Here is a 25,118-nt window from a genome sequence, read left to right on the forward strand (position 1 = left end):
GTCCCCCCCACATTGCTGACCCGTCCCCCCCACACTGCTGACCCGTTCCCCCCACACTGCTGACCCGTTCCCCACACACTGCTGACCCGTCCCCCCACACTGCTGACCCGTTCCCCACACACTGCTGACCTGTTCCCCACACACTGCTGACCCGTCCCCCCACACACTGCTGACCCGTCCCCCCCACACTGCTGACCCGTCCCCCCCACACTGCTGACCCGTTCCCCACACACTGCTGACCCGTTCCCCACACACTGCTGACCCGTTCCCCACACACTGCTGACCCGTTCCCCACATTGGACTATATACAAGACATTTGGAACCGTCCCATTTTGATAATGAGGTCTTCCTCCAACTAAATCTTCCTCTTAGGAACGACAAACAGACAGGAGGGCCTCTGACCCAGGGCTTATTGTAATGAGGGCTTAAGAAGGATGGAGAGAAAGAAAGAAATAACGGAAGAGTGGGAAAGAGAGAAATATAATGAGTTTGTATTTGAGAGTGAATAAAGTGGGGGGAGAAATGAGAAAAGAGAACACTGTCTTAAGGAATAGCCTGAAACCTGGTTATCTAAATAATCCTTGTTGATGCATGTTGACCAATTTGTCCACTACTCTTTTTGGGGTGAGAACCTCAGATTGCACCTGTGCGTGTGTGTCGGTGTGTGTTATATGCGGGTGTGTGTGTGTGTGTGTGTGGCTTCCCCTAAGGCCTGCTGGCATGACCTTCCTTCTATCTTTATCAGTCTTCTCTGAGTGAAAGTGTCTCTTCTCCATGTTTGTTTCTCTTGCTGCTTTGACCTGCTGTTTGGCTTGTATCGTCTTCTCTCAGAAGAGCATTTCTTCTCTGATTATAGCAGAGGCCTCTCTCTATATATATATGTCACTCTCTATCTGTTCTCCCTCTGGCAGTACTGTGGCGTCAGAAGGTGTCTTGCTGCGCTGTAGGACTCCTCTATGTTGTCCTTTTCTTGTCGCTCTGCTCAATATGACCAAGGCGTGATGCTGCTGTTTCTATGCGTTCATGCTCAGGGATCAAAAGCATAAAAACGCCCTTGGTTTTCTGTGTATTTTCCCTTTCCTTCCATCTCTTTCTTTTTCTCACTTGAACCACAATGCCTTTTAACATTTCTTTCAGCTTTACTTTGCAAACACTTTCCCACCTAGCTATATATTTTGAAATGGAACTTATCTCTCATGTCAGATTGTTTTAACACATTATGTCCAGTGGCATGATTCAGAGTCAAATAATCTTTCTGTGTACATCTACTAGCAAGGCCCATCTCCCTGGAGATTCACCCCATACATACATGCATGCACTCAGCATCCCTCCCTTAACAACCTCCTTGGCATTCGTACAACACTGAGGAACACATTTTTGTAAAAAACAATTTTAGCTTACAGCACCTGGTATTCCCAGGCGGTCTCCCATCCAAGTACTAACCAGGCCTGACCCTGTTTAGCTACCAAGATCAGGCATGTCCAGGGTGGTCTGGTCACAAGCCTATTTTATTTTGCCCATTTTATCCCGGAATTATGACCTTGGCTCATCACTGCAACTCCCAAATGGGCTCGAGAGAGGCAAAGGTCGAGTCATGCGCCCTCCAAAACATGTCCCGCCTGGCCGTGCTACTTCTTATTACACTGCTCACTTAACCCGGAAGTCAGCCACACCAATGTGTCAGAGGAAACACAGTTCGACTGACGACCAAGTCAGCTTGCATGCACCCGGCCCTGCCACAAGGATTCACTAGAGTGTGGTGAGCCATGGAAAGCCCCCTGGCTAAACACTCCCCTATCCTGGAAGGCACTGGGCCCATTGTACACCGTCATATGGGGCTGCCGGTCACAGCCAGCTATGACACAGCCTGGGATCAAACCACAGTCTGTAGGGACACCTCAGCACTGCGATGTAGTGCTTTTACCGCTGCGCCACTCAGGGACACATTTTGACACATTTTGACAGCACAAGAGTGCAGGGATGTTGCCAAAACAGCCACTTAAAATAGTTTAATACTTTGAATATTAGTCGGTTTTTACAACATCTCCACATTGTTAAGCTGTCAAAATTGTGCCCAAATGTTGATGCTCCCCCAAACGAGTTAGTCTAGGATCAGATAACTTCAGCCTTACTGCTTCTTAGACATAAATGTCTGCCTTCACCGACACCCCCGATAACACTTTATAGAAAGGACCAAAGAACATGGGGATCATACCACTTTTAAACAGAGAGGGGGAGGGGGCATCTGTTCTATAAAAACAAGGATGGGGATTGTTTGTTTTGTTCTTTTATTTCCAGGGATAATAATTTATTCTATAACTAATTATAAAGTAGCACGTGCTGTTGTCTGTAAACAAAATGTGCATCCTGTCAGACATAACTATTGGTAATGGTTGAAGTTATAGTCTGGCTTCAGCTGCTATTTACATCAAAGGCCCAATACAGCCGTTTTAATATCAATATAAAATCATTTCTTGGTTTACTCAAATAGATTTATGTTAAAATGTGCCAAAAATGTTTGCAAAAAAACTAATTCTCAAGCAAGACTTTTGCTCGGACTGTCTGGGAGGGGAAAACTGAAAAATAGCTGTTTTTGGCAGAGAGGTTTGGAACTATATTTGTTATTGGTCTATTAACCAATTTACACCATGGAAAGCGTAAACTTCCTCCCATGCAAACCTGCTGATTAGAAGGTCCTGTGTAGATTGCATTTTCAACCAGCAACTAGCAGCAAATAACACTAATCAAATAGTTTTATCAGCTGTACAATATGATGCAAAACTGAATTTTGACTACACTGGACCTTTAAGATTTCATGTGTTTTTGGGGGGGATAAATTATAACATAATTATTAGGTTTTCATGAAGTTATTACCATTTCAACCATGTTATTTCTAAGAAGAAAAAAAAACAGGTGAACAGCCAGTAGTATAGTTAAGTGTAATCAAAATATATTTATCTTGGATAAATACTTTTTTTACAGGGATATTTTTCTTTTCAAGAAATAAAACAAAAATCCTACCCATCCATGATATCCACTTAAACATAATATGAAATTGATTTGCATTTCAGGTGTTTTGATGTCATCCCATAATAGATTATCAGAAGACAAGATTTAAATCCTATTCTATTTCATCATAATATAAAACAAATTAAGAGATTGAGATGCTGACCTTGAAAATAACATTATTATTCTCTGTACTGCTGATCATGAGGGGATTACTTTTCAAATCACACAATGCCTCTATAAATTAATATCCCTCACGTACATTTTACACATCTAGACAAAAACCAAAGATCAAAATTCTCTCTTCTGTCTTTTGATCTCCCTTTGACCTGCAATGATTTACGTCCCACGTTGAGTTGGTACAATTGGTGCCCATTAGAATAGATGATTTAGAAGGAGCCAAAAGACCAATCAGATACGTGGAGGGAATGTCTTAGCCCTATAAAGGTTAAGGTCAGATTTAGTGGTATGGGTGTGGCTAGGGCCCTTCCTAAGAATCCATTATAATGCCCACCCTCAGCCTTAGACCTGAGCAATGGCTCTGAGGAGTAACAACATAAGACGTTCCTCTAGGGACAATTTCTGTTTTCAATTGTTTCCCCTACCCTAATCCCTTGGGTCCTGATGACATTTGGTCAGGGTTTAAATGTAATTGTGCATGTGTGTGTTTTGGAGCCAGTTGATCTGGAGGCATACCTTATGTCCCCTCAGGGTTAATTAGGGTGGAGACATGGATTTCTTCAAGACGTCAGTAGATGTCATATCAGACACAATAAGGATATGGTTCACTTCATTTAAATACATGTCAGAAGCACTGACTTTAGCCTGGGATGCCGTTTGACATCAGACTGACCATATGGGCATAAGTTAATATGTTAAGAAAACAACAACTCCCAAGAAATGAATTATGATTGGAGACATATTAGAAAGTGAATAAGGCCTATGTTGTGACAGATTGGATGGCAGGGGGGGGCTGGTAAACCATAACATTATTTTAGTATTTCACCTCTTCTCTCTCAGTAACAACAGCTCTACAGCTCTGTGCCAATGTCAAGAGGGTAAAACAATTTTTTTTTTCTGAATTGTCATTGCAATCAGTGAGAAGAAAAATACTATTTGATTCAGGCCATTGTTACATGCCACGATTCTCACCGTGAATCCAATCATTCTATGATCTCTTTAATAATACATTTTTGTTTGTGAAAATTGAGGCTCGGACAGGTGTGCTGGATGTGTTTGTGCGTCTGTGTATGTATGTGTGTATGTCTGTATGTGTGTGTTTTTCTGTTTGGGGAGAGTGATGCGGGTATTATTCAACAGTAAGGATTAATCTTACAGGACTGTTCCCAAAGTACAGATGGCTTTTGTGATGTGCTATAGGTTTTACAGAGGAGCAATTTCTCTTTTTCCAAGCTGCCTAAGCGGCACCAAATTGTATACAGTGCTAAAGAGATGAAACTCGCAGTCAGATGGCTAAGTTTGTTAAGTTCAGGGGCAGGGAAAGGGAGGGAGCTGAATGGAGTGAGCGAGCGTGTGGGGGAGAGGAACAAATCATTTGTTTTCTTCCCCCCATATCCCCTCCTCCTCCTCTCTCTGGTAGTTCTTGAAAGAACAGCTGAAGAGAAGAGGATTAAAACAGCTGTGCTTAACGTAAGGGCTCATCGACTTAATGCGGCTGGCCCAGAGATCATTGATTAAAACAGCCATCTCTTTAGCCAAGGCCAAATCCAGCTTCTGCACTGATATGCTAGCTGCCTGGTGTTGGCCTCCAGCCCCCAGTGCCAGGGAACAGAGATTTTGGGAGGCATGGTGCCCGGCCGGCACTGGGTCCAGTTGTTCCCTGGCCAACCACAGATACACAGATTACACGGGTCAATTATAGACTTAATCTGCCTCCTGGGGATTAGGGCCCAGCTCATTGATTGATTTGAAGTATTTCCCTTGACCTTGGTAGTTATCAGATCTGCAAGATTGCACTTTATGACGACGTTAAAACGCTTTAATCGCCACGCAGGGAACCGGTTCACGACTGGCAAGGGCAATGGAGGGGAGAGCAGGAGGGGTTAGGTTCGATTGAGATTGCTCTGCTGCTGCTACTGTTGATGTTGCTGCTGGCTTGTGCTTGTGGTGGTGGTGGGGATGATTATGAGGAGGATAACTGACAGACCTGCTGCAATACCACTTCACTGTCCCAGACACTTTATCACTTTACAGGATCCGGTCGCAAAAGCACAGAGCCAAGTGAACAGTTTAATCAATTTGAGCTTCTTGTGAAGCACGCAAAATGAACTGTGCCAGGGTGGGTCAGGCAGATGGAGAGGAGAGCCAGGGTGGGTCAGGCAGATGGAGAGGAGAGCCAGGGTGGGTCAGGCAGACGGAGAGGAGAGCCAGGGCGGGTCAGGCAGACGGAGAGGAGAGCCAGGGTGGGTCAGGCAGACGGAGAGGAGAGCCAGGGTGGGTGAGGCAGACGGAGAGGAGAGCCAGGGTGGGTCAGGCAGACGAACAGGAGAGCCAGATAAACAAGCTAAAGGACAGAAACGAGAGAATGAAGGAAAGAAGGCTCTAGTTAGACCAAGAGTGATGACCCTGCTTTGTTTCTTTGTTGAGGAGATTACAGTCAACCTACCAGGGTAGTTACAAACAGCACAGGAATTAAATCATCAACATTTATTGATCTTTACTAATGCTACAGATATTTGCTTTAAAGCAGTATCCAAATCCATAGGATGTAGTGATCACAATATAATAGCCATATCTAGGAAAGCCAAAGTTCCAAAGGCTGGGCCTAATATAGTGTATAAGAGGACATACAATACGTTTTGTAGTGATTCATATGTTGATGATGTAAAGAATATTTGCTGGTCTGTGGTGTGTAATGAGGAGCAACCAGGCGCTGCACTTGATGCATTTATGAAACTACTTATTCCAGTTATTAATAAGCACGCACCCATTAAGAAAATGACTGTAAAAACTGTTAAATCCCCTTGGATTGATGAGGAATTGAAAAAGTGTATGGTTGAGAGGAATGAGGCAAAAGGTATGGCAATTAAGTCTGGCAGCCCAACTAATTGGCAAATGTACTGCAAATTAAGAAATCATGTGACTAAACTAAATAAAATTAAACTACACTATGAAACAAAGATAAATTATATAAAGAATTAAAGTAAAAAGCTTTGAGGCACCTCAAATGAAATTTTGGGCGAAAAAGCCAACTCGGCTACTTCATTCATTGAATCAGATGGCTCATTCATCACAAAGCCCACTGATATTGCAAACTACTTTAATGACTTTTTCATTGGCAACATAAGCAAACTATGGAATGACATGGCAGCAACAAACGCAGACACTACACATTCAAGTATATCGGACCAAATTATGAAAGACAAGAATTGTACTTTTGAATTCCGTAAAGTCAGTGTGGAAGAGGTGAAACAATTATTGTTGTCTATCAACAATGACAAGCCATCGGGGTCTGACAATCTGGATGTAAAATTACTGAGGATAATAGCAGACGATATTGCCACATCTTCAATTTAAGCCTACTAGAGAGCGTGTGCCCTCAGGCCTGGAGGGAAGCTAAAGTCATTCCGCTACCCAAGAATAGTAGAGCCCCCTTTACTGGCTCAAATAGCCGACCAATCAGCCTGTTACCAACCCTTAGTAAACTTCTGGAAAAAAATGTGTTTCGCCAGATACAAGCCTATTTCACAGTAAACAAATTGACAGCAGAATTTCAGCATGCTTATAGGGAAGGACACTCAACAAGCACAGCACTTACACAAATGACTGATGATTGGCTGAGAGAAATTGGTGATAAAATGATTATGGGGGCTGTTTTGTTAGACTTCAGTGCAGGTTTTGACATTATTGACCATAGTCTGCTGCTGGAAAAACTGATGTGTTATGGCTTCACTCCCCTGCTATAATGTGGATGAAGAGTTACTTGTCAAACAGAACACAGAGGGTGTTCTTTAATGGAATCCTCTCAAATATAATCCAGTTAGAATCAGGAATTCCCTAGGGTAGCTGTTTAGGCCCCCTGCTTTTTCCAATTTTTACTAACGACATGCCACTGACTTTGAGGAAAGCCAGAGTGTCTATGTATGCGGATGACTCAACACTATACATGTCAGCTACTACAGCGACTGAAATGACTGCAACACTCAACAAAGAGTTGCAGTTAGTTTCAGAGTGGGTGGCAAGGAATAAGTTAGCCCTAAATATTTCTAAAACTAAAAGCATTGTATTTGGAACAAAATACTCACTAAACCCAAAACCTCAACTAATTCTTGTAATAAATCATGTGGAAATTGAGCAAGTTGAGATGACTAAACTGCTTGGAGTAGCCCTAGATTGTAAACTGTCATGGTCAAAACATATTGATGCAGTAGTAGCTAAGATGGGGAGAAGTCTGTCTATAGTAAAGCGATGCTCTGCCTTCTTAGCAACACGATCAACAAGGCAGGTCCTACAGGCCCTAGTTTTGTCGCACCTTGACTACTGTTCAGTCGTGTGGTCAGGTGCCACAAAAAAAGGACTTAGGAAAATTGCAATTGGTTCAGAACAGGGCAGCACGGCTGGCCCTTGGATGTACACAGAGAGCTAATATTAATAATATGCATGTCAATCTCTCCTGGCTGAAAGTGGAGGAGAGATTGACTTCATCACTACTTTTATTTATAAGAGGTATTGACATGTTGAATGCACCGAGCTGTCTGTCTAAACTACTGGCACACAGCTCGGACACCCATGCATACCCCACAAGACATGCCACGAGGTCTCTTCACAGTCCCCAAGTCTAGAACAGACTATGGGACGCACACAGTACTACATAGAGCCATGACTACATGGAACTCTATTCCACATCAAGTAACTGACGCAAGCAGTAAAATTAGATTGAAAAAAACAAATAAAAAAAACATCTTATGGAACAGCGGGGACTGTGAAGCAACACAAACATTGGCACACACACACACACACACACGACAAGAAACGCATTATAGATACACATGGATTTAGTGCTGTAGATATCTTGTAGTTGTGGAGTAGGGGCCTGAGGGCACACAGTGTGTAGTGAAATCTGTGAATGTATTGTAATGTTTTTAAAATTGTATAAACTGCCTTAATTTTGCTGGACCCCAGGAAGAGTAGCTGCTGCCTTGGCAAATACAAATACATACTTTCAACGTTAGCTAAACATTGTCTTATTTTAGTTTTTGTAATCTATATGTTTGTTAAACTTTTTTTATGATAGAATGAATGTATAGTATAATTCCTTGGGACAGACATGCGTGTGTTTCTATTTAAACTTGGGTGTGAAATGAAAACACATGCTGGGGTTGTTGCTTCTGTTGTTTACCAGTCAGGGTTTCATTTTGGGGATTTAGTTTTTCACTTTTACTGTGAAAAAAGACATCATGTAGAATGAAATACTGTATTTGCCCTATTGAAGACTATACTATATTCATGAGGGGGGGTTTGTGTTGTTGATCGTCCTTTATCAATTGGATTAGCTTCATATCAAATTACATATACAAAAAGAGAAGCAAACATGTTTACTATTTAAACAAAAGCGTCATTGACTCGGGGAAAATCTACATAGTCACAAATATGGGTGAAGAAATGTTTTTAGGAGGATGAGGACGTGTTAACACAATGCATGCCAGTCTTAGATATATTTTGTGTGAATCCAATAGCAAGAGTAAGATGCGTTTTTCCCATGTAAAGCCATGATACATCTCGTTATGAACGCAATACTTGTTTTTCATGCCAGTTAATAATCTCTTTTATGTTGATATAAACCAATGGTGAAAAGAGGCTTTGGAATGGATAATGAAGAATCTGGATGATAGAAGGCCAGAATAAAATAAGACTAAGGATAACAAACAGGTAGTATATAGACTCACTGCAACTGTTGAAAACATATCAAAAGGTTTCGCTTCCTTTTAATGAAGTCTGTAAGCAGCTTAGACTCTTTATAATTACTGAGGGAGCATTTTGTTTCCCCCCATCCATCCATCCATCCATCCATCCATCTACCCTCAATGTGATCTTTGCATAAATCCCTCCTGACCCACCCCAGAGTGCCAGAGGTCCATGTCAGTGGTCAACACCAAATGAGGAAAGGAATGGATGAATAACATAAGACGAGGGAAATGGAAGTTAAATGGAGCCATCTTTTATGTTGAGTGGGACAAGTCCCCCTGTTGGGGGAAGAGGGGTGATAGGATCGGTTGATCACACATACACACACCATTTTCTCTGTTTCTCTCTCCTCTCTCTCTCTTTCTCTGTTTCTCTCTCCCCTCTCTCGCTTTCTCTGTTTCCCTCTGTCTCTCGCTCTCTATCGAAAGGGAGGTATGGTGGCATTTGTTTGATTAACTTGTCTGACAAAAGTGACAGCTGCTTGCCGGTGCATGTGGATGAGAGGCTCAGCGCGGGCCCTCTTTGTACATCTGTCAGCGGAGAGGCAGGGGGAAAGGGTGAAAAGAAACAAATTGGTCCCAAAAGGCAGGCCATTCACCTTCTGCACCCCCTCTCTTCCCCCCGTCCCTCCTTCCCATTCAGGTGCTCGGCGGGATCCTCAAGTGCTTGCTGGCTTATTCCATTTCGTTCCCCCTATAGTCTGAAGTCCACAAGTGTTTTACCCATCATTCTGAGCCCCTCAATCCACCTCTAAGCAGCGTTTTGAAAGGAGTATGGCTCACTTTGCTCAGGCCTTTGCTCGGTTTTATTCACTGAGCTTTTCTGTCCTTTATTGTGTGTTTACTCAATGGCGCGGTGTAGTCCACAATTCCAACCGTTTAGTTCCTCAGAACATGCTCTTTCTCTCTTTTTTTAACCATGTTTTTGTAAAGTACTCTTATTTTGACACTGTAATCTGTTCAACTGACACTAACTAGTCTAATGTGACTGGCGTTTTTGTAAGAGACTCGGACTGCAACGGAAAATGTTCTCGCTTGCTTTCCTTTGATAGAAACATTTATGTCAGTCTTGTGTTACATATACACAGAACATTTATTGTTAGCCTTGCTTATTTCACATTTCTTTAAAAGGAAAGGCTGACTATCTTAGCGATTTAGTAGTGGTTGGGCACACACAGAGGATTTTTGTTCCACTTAAGGTTGCGCTGAAGCGTGTGAATCGTTGGCCGGCCTCTCCTTTGTAGATGCGGCACAATCAGAACAGTTTGAAGCCCATAAACTTGCTGAGCCTGAAACTTTATTTCAATTCTGCCTTTCAGAATGCTGCGCTCCCCTATGTTTAGAGAAGTAGAAAGGAGAGCGGTGTGAGCGGAACGCAGGGTGCTGGCAGGATCTGAGGGCCACAGCAGCAGTGGTGCTCAGCCAGCGTGGAGGGACACGGTATAGGGCCGTCAGCTTCCTGTGAAAGGACTGACTACCTATGGGATCAGCTCTTTTGGGGGGTGGGGGAGACCTGGGGGTCACCGGTGTGAGTTACTATGGTAATTGAGTTCCGTCATCAATGGGCCTCCTCTCAGGAGCTATAAAGCAGACAATAACAGGCAAGCAGCAGCGTTGAAAAGCAAGCAGGTAGGATTACTCTGCCCCTTTGTCGTAAGTGCATAATGTCTTGTAGTCAGATTTAAAGACTTCTCAACCCCCGGGTCCTCCCCTCAGCCGCCCGCTGGGGGGCCTAATTTAGCTGCCCTGGCTGCCAGCTCTCTCTGGGCCAGGAGACCAGTGTGGACAGCTCTTTTTAACCACTAACAAAGCCCTGTAGACACCCTGGCCAGGAGTGCTGGAGAAAGGTTGTGCCTTTGATCGGCCCTACCACTCTTTAATGGATTTTTGAGGATTGTTTTGTTTTTATTTTAAGGAGCTTGGAGAGCAGAGGCTGTGTGTGTTCTTGAGTGAATGCACACGCGTGCGTGCGTGTGTGTGTGTGTGTGTGTGTGTGTGTGTGTGTGTGTGTGTGTGTGTGTGTGTGTGTGTGTGTGTGTGTGTGTGTGTGTGTGTGTGTGTGTGAGAGAGAGAGAGAGAGAGAGGAGAGAGAGAGAGAGAGAGAGAGAGTTAAAAAGGAAAAGTATTGGTGCGTAATGTCTCTGTAATACACAGCGGCCTCCCCTCTCCTTTAAATGTAAGCCTGTCACTTTGCATTAGCATCGTCGTGGCAACAATCATCATTCCATGCCTCCCGCTAATTGCAGACACAGCTGGGTCCCAGCAGGACACCTACTACACACCCCAGCCTTGCACCAACCAGGGCCAATCTGTGGAGCACTAACACACAGACAAACACCACACCTACTACAAGATCCAAGCTCAATCAGGCCAGATCCAATCTGGTCTGTAGCACTGACACATACACAATCACATGCACACACACAGACCTTCGCACACAAAGGAACACACACACATCACCACCAGCAAGGGCGGAAAGAGGCAGAGTCACAGGTTGCTTGTAATCCCCCTATACCCCCCATGGAAGGGCCCCCGCCTCTGCTCCAGCATTCCTGCTTTTTGTGTTTTTTTGGGGATCCAGGACAAAGGCCTAAGCCGACCCCTTACCAGTCCTCTGTCCTAGTCTTGCAAAGGAGTAGTGGGACTGGTGTATGTGTTTATGTGTGTATGCATTGGGAAACGAGGGGAGGGGTATGCAGATTTGCACTGAATTCTGTTGGTTGCCCCCCTGCCAGGCGTTATGGCTTCCTGTAACATGTCATATATGAGTGTGAACACCAGGTTCAAGGCGGGGTGTTGTGTGTGGTGGTGTTTGGTGGTGGTGGAGGGGCGTGGGGGGGGGTTGGTGTTGCAGGGGGCAGGAGGTTGCTCTGCCCCCCAGCTCTTCACCCCTCTTCGGGACCTGCAGATGTTTGTACGTGTGTGATGAGGCAGTGGAACCCCTATCCGTAGGCGCACACACACACACACACACACACACACCACACACACACACACACACACACACACACACACACACACACACACACACACACACACACACACACACACACACACACACACACAAAGACACACAACCATCCAAAACCACCTTCATTATCCAATCCCTAATATCAGATGGAACTTGATAGAATGTCACAGTGTCACAGATTTGATCCCTGTTGGGTTATGACATTATATATTCAGAGCCATATTACACGTGTTTTGGCTGTCAGCTATTGCTAGCCTCCTGCTGATCCCAATCGAGCCTAAAAAGAGTGAGAGCCTGGGTGTGTTCATCTGTTCTGAGAGATTTGTTAGGGTTTGTTAGTCTGTTCAGAGTGGAACAAAGCAAGAGTGCCATCACTGTTCATTTCACAAGCCTGGCATCAGAGTCTGTCTCTCTCTGAGTTTCCCTTGAGCACCACGCCCTCCCCTCACACACACACACAAAAAAGAAAAATTGGACCTGAAATCAAAAATGGATGGCCCTCCCTTCAGGTAAATATATTTTACCTAAACCCTCCCTGAACATTTGAAAAAAAACAAATGACCCTCCCGTATACCCAAAATAATAATTAGAATATAAAGGTGATAGTAGGGAACATGATACCATTTACCCTCACTTCTTGGACAGACCACAGCCTTAGATATGCAGTTTTAGAAACTGTTCATTGTCCTGTAAGCATTACATGGCAACGCAGGAATTTTGATAGCGCACAGGGCTGCAGGCCAAAAGGTTGTGGGTTCGCAGACCACCGTGGACAAGAATAGGGGTGGAAAGATCTCCTTCATAGTAAAAGCATTGCATGAATCTATCATCATATTTGCAGGTCCGAGAAAAAAATTGCATTTAATAAAAATGTCTTGCAATTCTACGTTATTTTACATATTAGCAAAATCTTTTTTAATACCACACAAATTACTGAAATGACATGCTAAAAGTGGACTGAGAGAAAGGCCTATGTGTTCATCTTATCATATTTCTCCAATGCCAAATCAGTGATTGTTTGCAACGAAACTATCCCTGTTTGCAAATAATACAATCTGAGACGTCATTAGGAATCTTAGCATGATAGGTTACTTTCAAAAGTTATGCATACCTTTCCACCCCAAACACAGTAGACCAACCTTTCCACCCCAGACAGAGTAGGTCTACCTTTCCACCCCAGACAGAGTAGACCTACCTTTCCACCCCAGACAGAGTAGGCCAACCTTTCCACCCCAAACAGAGTAGGTCTACCTTTCCACCCCAAACAGAGTAGGTCTACCTTTCCACCCCAGACAGAGTAGGTCTACCTTTCCACCCCAAACAGAGTAGGCCTACCTTTCCACCCCAAACAGAGTAGACCAACCTTTCTACCCCAGACAGAGTAGGCCTACCTTTCCACCCCAGACAGAGTAGGCCTACCTTTCCACCCCAGACAGAGTAAACCTACCTTTCCACCCCAGACAGAGTAAACCTACCTATCCACCCCAGACAGAGTATGTCTACCTTTCCACCCCAGACAGAGTAAACCTACCTTTCCACCCCAGACAGAGTAGGCCTACCTTTCCACCCCAGACAGAGTAGGCCAACCTTTCCACCCCAGACAGAGTAGGTCTACCTTTCCACCCCAGACAGAGTAGGTCAACCTTTCCACCCCAGACAGAGTAAACCTACCTTTCCACCCCAGACAGAGTAGGTCTACCTTTCCACCCCAGACAGAGTAGGTCTACCTTTCCACCCCAGACAGAGTAGACCTACCTTTCCACCCCAGACAGAGTAGGCCAACCTTTCCACCCCAAACAGAGTAGGTCTACCTTTCCACCCCAAACAGAGTAGGTCTACCTTTCCACCACAGACAGAGTAGGTCTACCTTTCCACCCCAAACAGAGTAGGCCTACCTTTCCACCCCAAACAGAGTAGACCAACCTTTCTACCCCAGACAGAGTAGGCCTACCTTTCCACCCCAGACAGAGTAGGCCTACCTTTCCACCCCAGACAGAGTAAACCTACCTTTCCACCCCAGACAGAGTAAACCTACCTATCCACCCCAGACAGAGTATGTCTACCTTTCCACCCCAGACAGAGTAAACCTACCTTTCCACCCCAGACAGAGTAGGCCTACCTTTCCACCCCAGACAGAGTAGGCCAACCTTTCCACCCCAGACAGAGTAGACCTACCTTTCCACCCCAGACAGAGTAGGCCAACCTTTCCACCCCAAACAGAGTAGGTCTACCTTTCCACCCCAAACAGAGTAGGTCTACCTTTCCACCCCAGACAGAGTAGGTCTACCTTTCCACCCCAAACAGAGTAGGCCTACCTTTCCACCCCAAACAGAGTAGACCAACCTTTCTACCCCAGACAGAGTAGGCCTACCTTTCCACCCCAGACAGAGTAGGCCTACCTTTCCACCCCAGACAGAGTAAACCTACCTTTCCACCCCAGACAGAGTAAACCTACCTATCCACCCCAGACAGAGTATGTCTACCTTTCCACCCCAGACAGAGTAAACCTACCTTTCCACCCCAGACAGAGTAGGCCTACCTTTCCACCCCAGACAGAGTAGGCCAACCTTTCCACCCCAGACAGAGTAGGCCAACCTTTCCACCCCAGACAGAGTAGGTCTACCTTTCCACCCCAGACAGAGTAAACCTACCTTTCCACCCCAGACAGAGTAGGTCTACCTTTCCACCCCAGACAGAGTAAACCTACCTTTCCACCCCAGACAGAGTAAACCTACCTTTCCACCCCAGACAGAGTAGGTCTACCTTTCCACCCCAGACAGAGTAGACCAACCTTTCCACCCCAGACAGAGTAGGCCTACCTTTCCACCCCAGACAGAGTAGGCCAACCTTTCCACCCCAGACAGAGTAGACCTACCTTTCCACCCCAGACAGAGTAGGCCTACCTTTCCATCCCAGACAGAGTAAACCTACCTTTCCATCCCAGACAGAGTAAACCTACCTTTCCACCCCAAACAGAGTAAACCTACCTTTCCACCCCAGACAGAGTAGGCCTACCTTTCCACCCCAGACAGAGTAGGTCTACCTTTCCACCCCAGACAGAGTAGGTCTACCTTTCTGCCCCAGACAGAGTAGGCCTACCTTTCCACCCCAAACAGAGTAGGCCTACCTTTCCACCCCAGACAGAGTAGGCAACCTTTCCACCCCAGACAGAGTAGGCCTACCTTTCCACCCCAGACAGAGTAGGCCAACCTTTCCACCCCAGACAGAGTAGGCCTACCTTTCCAACCCAGACAGAGTAGGCTTACCGACGCAGAAACATGTAAGCTTTAACTGCTGACTACTCTTCTTCTGTGGCTTAACCTAACAAGAGTAGGTAACAAGTGTTTCCCTAAAAGCTGCCTGGGTTTAAACATCTTCTATTGTACAGAAAGTGAATAGTTTAATCAATTGATAGTGACAGAATTAGATTACTTCCCAAGCAAAGTGCATTTTTTGTCTCCTTGTCTATAGAAGGTTGTAGCTCAGCCTCTGAATGTAAAAGAAACTAAACAATGACATCCTCATAAGCATCAGTGTCACTTCTTCCCAGATATTTTACAGCTTGTTTCTAGCATAAAGCATTGCGGACCAAAGTGCTGTTATAGATCACTTTATATGATCGGATCCGCTTTATTTTCTTTAAAATCTTAAACTAACAAGGGGTATGCCTGTGCTTTTTGCCATTTACTTGAATGAAAGTAAAATAAATAAATAATCAACAATAATCCTATTTAGAGGTTATGAAGGTGAGAGAAAGAGAGGCTGACAGGGAGAGATGGAAGGAGGACAGAGTGAAAAGTGGAGAGCGAGAGCAGTCACACCAGGCCTGGCCTCTCGGCGTGGGGTCGTGCTAGGGGCGAGATCACAGCCCTGCTGCCATGGCGATTCCTTCACAGGCACAGAGCAGCAGAGAGGAAGCTGCCACAGTGGTACACATGCAGCAGGTTCCCACAGTGATTCATCCCGCAGAGAAGGCCTTTACGTTGTACCCTTACTTACCCCAGCACAACTCCAGGGAGAAGCCATACACCAGGGTTCCCCACCTGGCGGCCTACAGGCCAACTTTGGCCCGCTGGGGATTGTATTTGGCCCCCCAAGTCAGGAAATCAGCTCCAAGTGATTTTCATTTTGGAAATCTGTACCAAATTATTTCCACACATAATAGCAAGATATGTGATCGTATACAAATGTAAGCAAGGTTTAAAATGTTAATGTTTTAGTCAAATGTTTGTAGTCTACAAACTATTTGTATTATGTTCCGGCCCCCTGACCATCCACTCAAGAATAAATTGACCCGCAGCTGAATCTAGTTGATGATCCCTGCCATAAACTGTCATCTAGAGAAGGAACTGATGATGTATGTACTGTTGTCACTACTGGGGTATGTTCACTTGAAACATGAAGTACTGTATACTGATAGCTACTTTTTATCTAGCTCCCTGGTAGAGAAGGTGCCTTGTGGCCTGAAAAATTGTTCTCATATCTCATGACAGTCTTTTTGCACATGAGTGTAAAAAAAGGACACAGCAGAAGGCCTCTCATTGACAGTGTGAAAGTTCCAGAAACACAAACTCAAGAGTCATCCCAGATATGTTCCCCTCCTGTCTTGTCTCTGCCTGACGGTTGAGCGCTAGTCCACTCTGATTAGCATCAGCCTGCCCTGATCATTACCAATCAATTAGACTTCAAACAGGACTCAGCCCACAGATAAACATCTGGAGTCTCTCAGCTAGCTACTCCGGTTATAGAAGAGGTGCTTCCAGTTCACTCTCCCCTCAGCTGAGAGAGAGAGAGAGAGACAGCAAGAGGGAGTCAGTTAGTCAGAGGGTAATGAGTGAGTGAAAGAGACTGAGAGTTGTTGATATGGAGAGAGATACAGAGATGGAATGAGAGGGGGATGAAGACATAGGAGAAAGAGAGTGATAAAGAGTGAGAGTGTAAATTCCTATGAAATGCTGGTTCTGCTCTGTGTTTTCTGTATTCTGGTTGTCTGTGTGTGTGTGTACGTGTGTGTTTGTTTGTGTGTCTGTTTTGCTGGAGACCGTTGTGTTTGTCTGTTGCAGCAATGGTACACCAGCACCATGAACCTCCTGGGTATGTGGCTGACTGACCGGATGGATCTACAGCTCCATGTCTACCAACTCAAGATCCTCATCAGAGTAGTCAAGGTATGTCAAGCTCAGCCAATAGGCCTCTTCCAGGGCCTCCCAAACCAATTGGTCATTCATTCAAAGTAATATATCAAGGTTCACAATCAAATAGTGTAGAATTACATAATTTAATTTTTAAAATAAAATGTTTATATTCTCTTAATCTGTGACCCATATTGAATGAGTTGTGACCTACTGTACCTTCTCATGGCTTGATGGGAGGCCTAGTACTGACAAGCATTGTTTCTCTGTCCTGTGTTAATATTTCAGCGTGATGTTGGTGCAGTGTGAACAGTAACAAGTCTTACCAGCATAACGTCATGTCACACATTTAGTTCTGTTCTCTCAGAGAGTCTCCCTATACATGCAGTAGTGACTGATGAGGGCCGTATATGCATGGGATCTGTCCTCACATGTGACATATAGTTTCAGTGCCAGATGATTTAGTACAAAAATGGGTCAATAGGATGTCCCCGGAACGTCAGGAAATTGTAGCCTAAAGTCGTCAGGACGTTGTGTAATGGTCCCCATGAGGTTTTTGTCTAGTACACGGCGTGTTCATGATGGGCGTGAAGAAACATCCCATCCACACAAAATGTAACTCTCTATCCAGGGCACGCGGACCCTAGTTTCATTACACCTCACTCCTTGTTACTGTTGCAAAGCCCATCAAGGGCCCTGATTGGTGAATCACTTATCCATTCACAGCTCTTTGTCTTTTGGCAATGTTAGGGGCACCCACAGAAAAAGTGCTTTTAACATAGTGTTTTCAACGTACATATTGGATACACTTCGGCATACATGATTACATTGCATTCCGATCTTCCTGCTACGACACCAAGTTAATATCAATGACTGAGTTCCTACACTTTTCACTTCAAAGTAAATCTCAGCTCTGTTAAAAATACACACAAAAAACTATTATATTTATTATAGTGATTCCGGAGTAACATTAAAATATGCTCCACCAACATTAAACAACAATATGGAAAAAAAACGAACTCAAATAGCTAAAATAAGTTAATTAAATCAATGATGTGAGAATAGTCAGATTAACTGATAACTAAAATAACAGTGCAGATGGCACTCATTTTCTAAGTCCGTATATATTTTTATTTTTATTTTTTATTTTTTTTATTTCACCTTTATTTAACCAGGTTGGCAAGTTGAGAACAAGTTCTCATTTACAATTGCGACCTGGCAAATATATATATATATATATATATACAGTGGCAAGAAAAAGTATGTGAACCCTTCGGAATAAATTGGTAATAAAATTTGATCTGATCTTCATCTAAGTCACAACAATAGACAAACACAGTCTGCTTAAGCTAATAACACACAAACAATTATACGTTTTCATGTCTGTATTGAACACACCGTGTAAACATTCACAGTAGTGGGTGGGAAAGGTATGTGAACCCTTGGATTTAATAACTGGTTGACCCTCCTTTGGCAGCAATTAACTCAGCCAAACGTTTTCTGTAGTTGCGGATCAGATCTGCACAATGGTCAGGAGCAATATTGGACCGTTCGTCTTTACAAAACTGTTTCAGTTCAGCAATATTCTTAGAATGTCTGGTGTGAACCACTCTTGAGGTCATGCCACAGCATTAAATCGGGTTGAGGTCAGGACTCTGACTGGGCCACTCCAGAAGGCGTATTTTCTTCTGTTGAAGCCATTCTATTGTTGATTTACTTCTGGTGTTTTGGGTCGTTGTCCTGTTGCATCTACCAACTTGTGTTGAGCTTCAATTGGCGGACAGATAGCTTTATATTCTCCTGCAAAATGTCTTGATAAACTTGGGAGTACATTTTTCCGTCGACGATAGCAAGCTGTCCAGGCCCTGAGGCCAGTGATGCCAACTTAGCAATTTTGTTGCTAGATTTAGAAACTTTTCAGATGACCCTGGCAACTTTTTTTCAAACAGCACCTAGCAACAAATTTAGCTACTTTAAAAAATGTATTTGGAACTTTTAGCAACTTTTGAAAAGTGACTCAAACGCTAAAATGCATTTTCCCTCTAAATGACACAAAACGATTTTCTCTGTCACACAGTCACAACACACGTGCCTGGCTGCAAAAGTGCATTGTGAGTGACATCAGCAGCCGGCGCTCAGCCCGTGCACAGGCAGCAGCAGGCCAGCAGCAATTTCAGCAAATTGCAAATCATTGTTGGCTGACTCCAGCAGCAGTAGTATGCGTTCGACGAGACAAACCCAATGAATATAGTTGGTCACAAATGTTTGATCTTGAACAGAATTTACAACATCAATCAACATGTTTCAATCAAAATTGTACAGCCAGAAGTACAGAAAAGAGTGTCTGTACCTGAATTTAAAGGGTGGCTGAAGCCAGTAATTGGGGATGATTGTCTGGCATACAGTACATACAGCAAATCAGATATGCTTGCAAAAATGTATGACATCAAAAACCATTGTGCTACAGCAAAGCATATAAATAAATCAAAACCGTACAACCCCGCAACGCAGTCTACATTACCGCAGTTGGTTAAGAATGTGTATAACTGCAAAAGCGCAGAAGCTACTATGGCAATGGCCATTGCGGTGCATTGTTCGCTGCTAGCATGCGACCATTTAGGTATGGCTTGCAAAGCTGCCTTTTCAGATTCTGTGGCAGCAACAAACTTCCAAGTGCACAGAAATTATTAGGGGAGTACTGGCTCCTTATTTTCTCAAAAGGGTAACATCAGATGTGGGGTATGAGAAGTTCAGTCTCCTTTTGGATGAGTCCACTGATGTCAGTGTCTCGAAATACCTGGGTGTGGTGATTCGGTATTTCAGTGCTAAAAAAAGAACCATTGTGTCCACATTTCTCGGGCTGGTTGAATTGGAGGGGGGCGATGCCAGATCAATAGCAAAGGCGGTAGTTGAGTTTCTTGAGAAGTATAACTTTAAAAAAGAGAATCTTCAGGGTATTGGCACTGATAATGCGTCCGTGATGACTGGGGTGCACAACAGGGTGCACAAGTTTTTAAAGGAAGAATCTGCATTGCCCAATTTGGTACTCATCCCCTGTGTGTTCCATTCTTTACAATTGGCTGTCAGTGCAGCATCCAAAGAAACCATCCCTAGGAGTGTTGAGTACTTAATCAGGGAAACCTACAACTGGTTTTCGATTTCCCCAAAACGGTGTGAGGCGTACAAAGCAGTGTATGCCACCATTAATTGTGGCCAGAAACCCCTGCAGATCACCAAAGTGTGTGCCACACGTTGGCTATTGATTGAGCCTGCGGTAACTCGTATATTGAGCCAGCGGGAAGAACTGAAACTCCACTTTGAGGTGACCAAGGCCAGTGAGCATTGCTACATGGTGGATGTCCTCCACGCCATGTACATGGACAAGACCAACTATGTCTACCTGACAATCTTGTAATTAATCATGTCCGACGTACAAGTTGCAGTGAAGTCATTTGAGGGAGAGCAAATAGATCCTGTCAAGCTTTTGGACAATCTGGTACACCTCTTAACATCAATTTGCAGCAGAGTAGTCAACCCTATGGCAAAAATGTATGTCCTGAAGGATGCCATTGATAGACATCTCAGTCCATCACCATTCCTTGGGTACCTTTTCAAGAGCATGGTGTACCAACTCAGTCTTGCGCCAGAGGACAAAAAGGAAATTCGGAGACGGTGCATCAACTATATTGTTGCTTTAAGCAAGGAGCTGCAAGCAAGGCTCCCAGACAACCTAGAAGGTGTCCGAAACATGGCCTTGTTCAGTGTTAAGGAAACGATAAAGCACAATAAAGGCACCACTGAAATTATTAAAGGAGCTGAGCTACTGGGGTACCAATTGATCAAATTGTTTCCCAATGGAGAAACATCCATCTGTTTAGGTGGGATTCAACTGAAAATACATTTGAATTTTGGAGTGAAGTGAATAACTACACGGACTCTTCCGGGTCAAATCCATTTGAAGAACTGTGCAAAGATGCACTAGCTGCCCTCTCTTTGCCACACTCAAATACAGAGGTTGAACGGGCTATTTAGCCAAATGAGTGTGGTCAAGTCAAAGTGAAAAAATATAATATCACTGCACACTCTCAACTCCATACTCCTGGTGCGGTATAGACTGAAGCTGGCTGGTGATACCTGTTACCAGCATAAACTACCAAGTGAAGTTCTGCAGCAGTTTGGCACCATAGCAGGATACAGCTTTACGTATGCAAGGAGTGGACTTTCTGGAACTGGCAGAGACCCACAGCTGATGGTGGCATTGTGCACTGCAGTGTGAGCGAGAACAGTGGCAATATCTGGAGGAAACCAGTAAGCAGCTATCCAGCCAAGCAGCACAACAACCTGGAGAGAGCTGGATGCATAGCGCACACATCATTATTTGAGTTAAGTTGCTTGTTCAATAGGATAGCATATACAGTTGAAGTCGGAAGTTTACATACACCTTAGCCAAATACATTTAAACTCAGTTTTTCACAATTCCTAGTACAAATTCCCTGTCTTAGGTCAGTTAGGATCACCACTTTATTTGAAGAATGTGAAATGTCAGTATAATAGTAGAGAGAATGATTTATTTCAGCTTTTATTTCTTTCATCACATTCCCAGTGGGTCAGAAGTTTACATACACTCAATTAGTATTTGGTAGTATTGCTTTTAAATTGTTTAACTTGGGTCAAACGTTTCGGGTAGCCTTTCACAAGCTTCCCACAATAAGTTGGGTGAATTTTGGCCCATTCCTCCTGACAGAGCTGGTGTAACTGAGTCAGGTTTGTATGCCTCTGTGCTCGCACACACTTTTTCAGTTCTGCCCACAAATTTTCTATGGGATTGAGGTCAGGGCTTTGTGATGGCCACTCCAATACCTTGACTTTGTTGTTGCAACCTCTGTATTTGAGTGTGGCAAAGAGAGGGCAGCTAGTGCATCTTTGCACAGTTCTTCAAATGGATTTGACCCGGAAGAGTCCGTGTAGTTACATACACTCAATTAGTATTTGGTAGTATTGCTTTTAAATTGTTTAACTTGGGTCAAACGTTTCGGGTAGCCTTTCACAAGCTTCCCACAATAAGTTGGGTGAATTTTGATTAAGCCATTTTGCCACAACTTTGGAAGTATGCTTGGGGCCATTGTCCATTTGCAAGACCCATTTGTGACCAAGATTTAACTTCCTGACTGATGTCTTGAGATGTTGCTTCAATATATCCACCTAATTTTCAATTCCTCATGATGCCATCTATTTTGTGAAGTGCACCAGTCCCTCCTGCAGCAAAGCACCCCCACAACATGATGCTACCACCCCCGTGCTTCACGGCTGGGATGGTGTTCTTCGGCTTGCAAGCGTCCCCCTTTTTCCTTCAAACATAACGACGGTCATTATGGCCAAACAGTTCTATTTTTGTTTCATCAGACCAGAGGCCATTTCTCCAAAAAGTATGATCTTTATCCCCATGTGCAGTTGCAAACCGTAGTCTGGCTTTTTTATGGCGGTTTTGGAGCAGTGGCTTCTTCCTTGCTGAGCGGCCTTTCAGGTTATGTCGATATAGGACTCGTTTTACTGTGGATATAGATACTTTTGTACCTGTTTCCTCCAGCATCTTCACAAGGTCCTTTGCTCTTGTTCTGGGATTGATTTGCACTTTTCGCATCAAAGTGCGTTCATCTCTAGGAGACAGAACACGTCTCCTTCCTGAGCGGTATGACGGCTGCATGGTCCCATGGTGTTTATACTTGCATACTATTGTTTGTACAGATGAATGTGGTACCTTCAGGCATTTGGAAACTGCTCCCAAGGATGAACCAGACTTGTGGCGGTCAACAATTTTCTTCTGAGGTCTTGGCTGATTTCTTTTGATTTTCCCATGATGTCAAGCAAAGAGGCACTTAGTTTGAAGGTAGGCCTTGAAATACATCCACAGGTACACCTCCAATTGACTCAAATGATGTCAATTAGCCTTTCAGAAGCTTCTAAAGCTATGACATAATTTTCTGGACTTTTCCAAGCTGTTTAAAGGCACAGTCAACTTAGTGTATGTAAACTTCTGACCCACTGGAATTGTGATACAGTGAGTTATAAGTGAAATAATCTGTCTGTAAACAATTGTTGGAAAAATTACTTGTGTCATGCACAAAGTAGATGTCCTAACCGACTTGCTAAAACTATAGTCTGTTAACAAGACATTTGTGGAGTGGTTGAAAAACGAGTTTTAATGACCCCAACCTAAGTGTGTGTAAACTTACAACTTCAAATGTATACCTTGTTATTAGCTTTTACCTATAATTGTTGATCAGTTAGGTAGCATGTTAACTACCAATACACTGCTTAAAACTATAATTGTTCATAATGTGTAGGTTTACTTGTAAAAAATAAAATAAATAAAATATAATTGTTCAATAATATGTAATTGTTCAAAAATTCAATGTGTTGTGTTTAAAAATACAAATATCTGATCATATAAAATGTGTTGTGTTTTAATTACTTTTACAAATAAATATATGCAATAATAAACAAACAAATCTAAACTAACAAATGTCAAATCATGTTTTTTGCCGAGATGGCCAGTCAATTTGAGTAACGTCATTGTGTATTCTACTTTTTGTCTGTTTTGTCTGGACTGCAGTAGCTTCTTCTGTGGTGTCCTCCCATGAACACCATTATTGTTTAGTTATTGTTTTGTTTAGTGTCATAGACAGAGATGTTAGCATGTTCCAGAGATTTCTGTAAGTCTTTAGCTGACACTCTAGGAGTCTTCTTAATTAACCTAATTGAGCATTCTGCGCTGTGCTCTTGCAGTCATCTTTGCAGGACGGCCACTCCTAGGGAGAGTAGCAACAGTGCTGAACTTTCTTCATTTATAGACAATTTGTCTTACTGATGAACATCACGGCTTTTAGATATACTTTTGTAACCCTTTCCAGCTTTATGCAAGTCAACAATTCTTAATCTTAGGTCTTCTGAGATCTCATTTGTTCGAGGCATGGTTCACATCAGGCAATACTTCTTGTGAAAAAAAAACGTACATTTTGTGAGTGTTTTTTATAGGACAGGGCAGCTTTAACCAACATCTCCAATCTCATCTCATTGATTGGGACTCCAGGTTATCTGACTCCTGAGTCCAATTAGCTTTTGGAGGTCATTAGCCTAGCGGTTCACATACTTTTTCCAACCTACACTGTGAATGTTTAAATGATGTATTCAATATAGACAAGAAAAATACAATAATTTGTGTGTTATTAGTTTAAGTACACTGTGTTTGTCTACTGTTGTGACTAAGATGAAGTTCAGATCAAATTGTTTGACTAATTTATGCAGAAATCCAGGTAATTCCAAAGGATTCACATACTTTTTCTTGCCACTGTATATTATAGGTAATTATACCATGGCATTGTTGAATACTCGTTTCTGATTGGCTTGAAGGGCATTCTAGAGCGTGCATTATTTAAGCAATAATGCCTGATAACCCGGGAATTATCATGTGACATCTCCCTCCAAGGACTGTTCTGAGGCCCAAGGTGAATAAAACAGTTTCCAACATATTTATAAAAATATGAATGACATTTCTGCATAACAAATATTATTTTAATGAGTCATGTCTGCTGCGGCTCCTGAGTGGCGCATCAGTCTAAGGCACTGCATCTCAGTGTTAGAGGCATCACTACTGACCCTGGTTCAATTCCAGGCTGTATCACAACCGGCCGTGATTGGAAGTCTGGGTTAGGGTTTGGCCAGGGAAGGCCGCCATTGTAAATAAGAAATTGATCTTAACTGACTTGCCTAATTAATTAAAGGTATGTAAAAAATCAAAAAACAAGTAAATTTGTTTTTGCATTATGAAGTTGCTACCCAAGCGGCTGGTCGTTAGTTATTTTCTCATGTTTTGACCCAGTCGTTACATCTAATAATTATATTCATTTGACGTTACTATCAGCGTACCCCAAATCCAGAGGTTCTGAGTTCAAATCCCAGGTGGGGTGATTTTGTCAGGACTAAGTAATCATGTCAAATATAATCATATTGTTGTTAATTAAAGATTTTTACACTATTTTAGCTGAACAGCGTACCACTTACCTTAAAACCCCCATACCATAATTA

The 25,118-nt window shown here is 43.3% G+C and overlaps 1 protein-coding gene and 1 pseudogene across 6 annotated transcripts in view; one reads left to right on the forward strand and one right to left on the reverse strand.

The window, feature by feature from the left end:
• Nucleotides 1-25,118, forward strand: part of LOC106582941 (calcium-dependent secretion activator 1) — a 184,478-nt gene that overhangs the window by 157,170 nt on the left and 2,190 nt on the right. For all 6 annotated transcript variants that reach the window (XM_082967427.1, XM_045705168.2, XM_082967426.1 and 3 more), the window contains one exon: nt 16,965-17,069. In XM_082967427.1, coding sequence (XP_082823553.1) covers nt 16,965-17,069 — 105 coding nt within the window. The remainder of the gene's footprint in view (nt 1-16,964; nt 17,070-25,118) is intronic.
• On the reverse strand, nt 1,395-1,503 carry LOC123729727 (uncharacterized; annotated as a pseudogene).

This window comes from Salmo salar, chromosome 22 (assembly GCF_965601325.2).
Source record: "Salmo salar chromosome 22, fSalSal1, whole genome shotgun sequence".
In the NCBI taxonomy this organism is placed as follows: domain Eukaryota; kingdom Metazoa; phylum Chordata; class Actinopteri; order Salmoniformes; family Salmonidae; genus Salmo; species Salmo salar.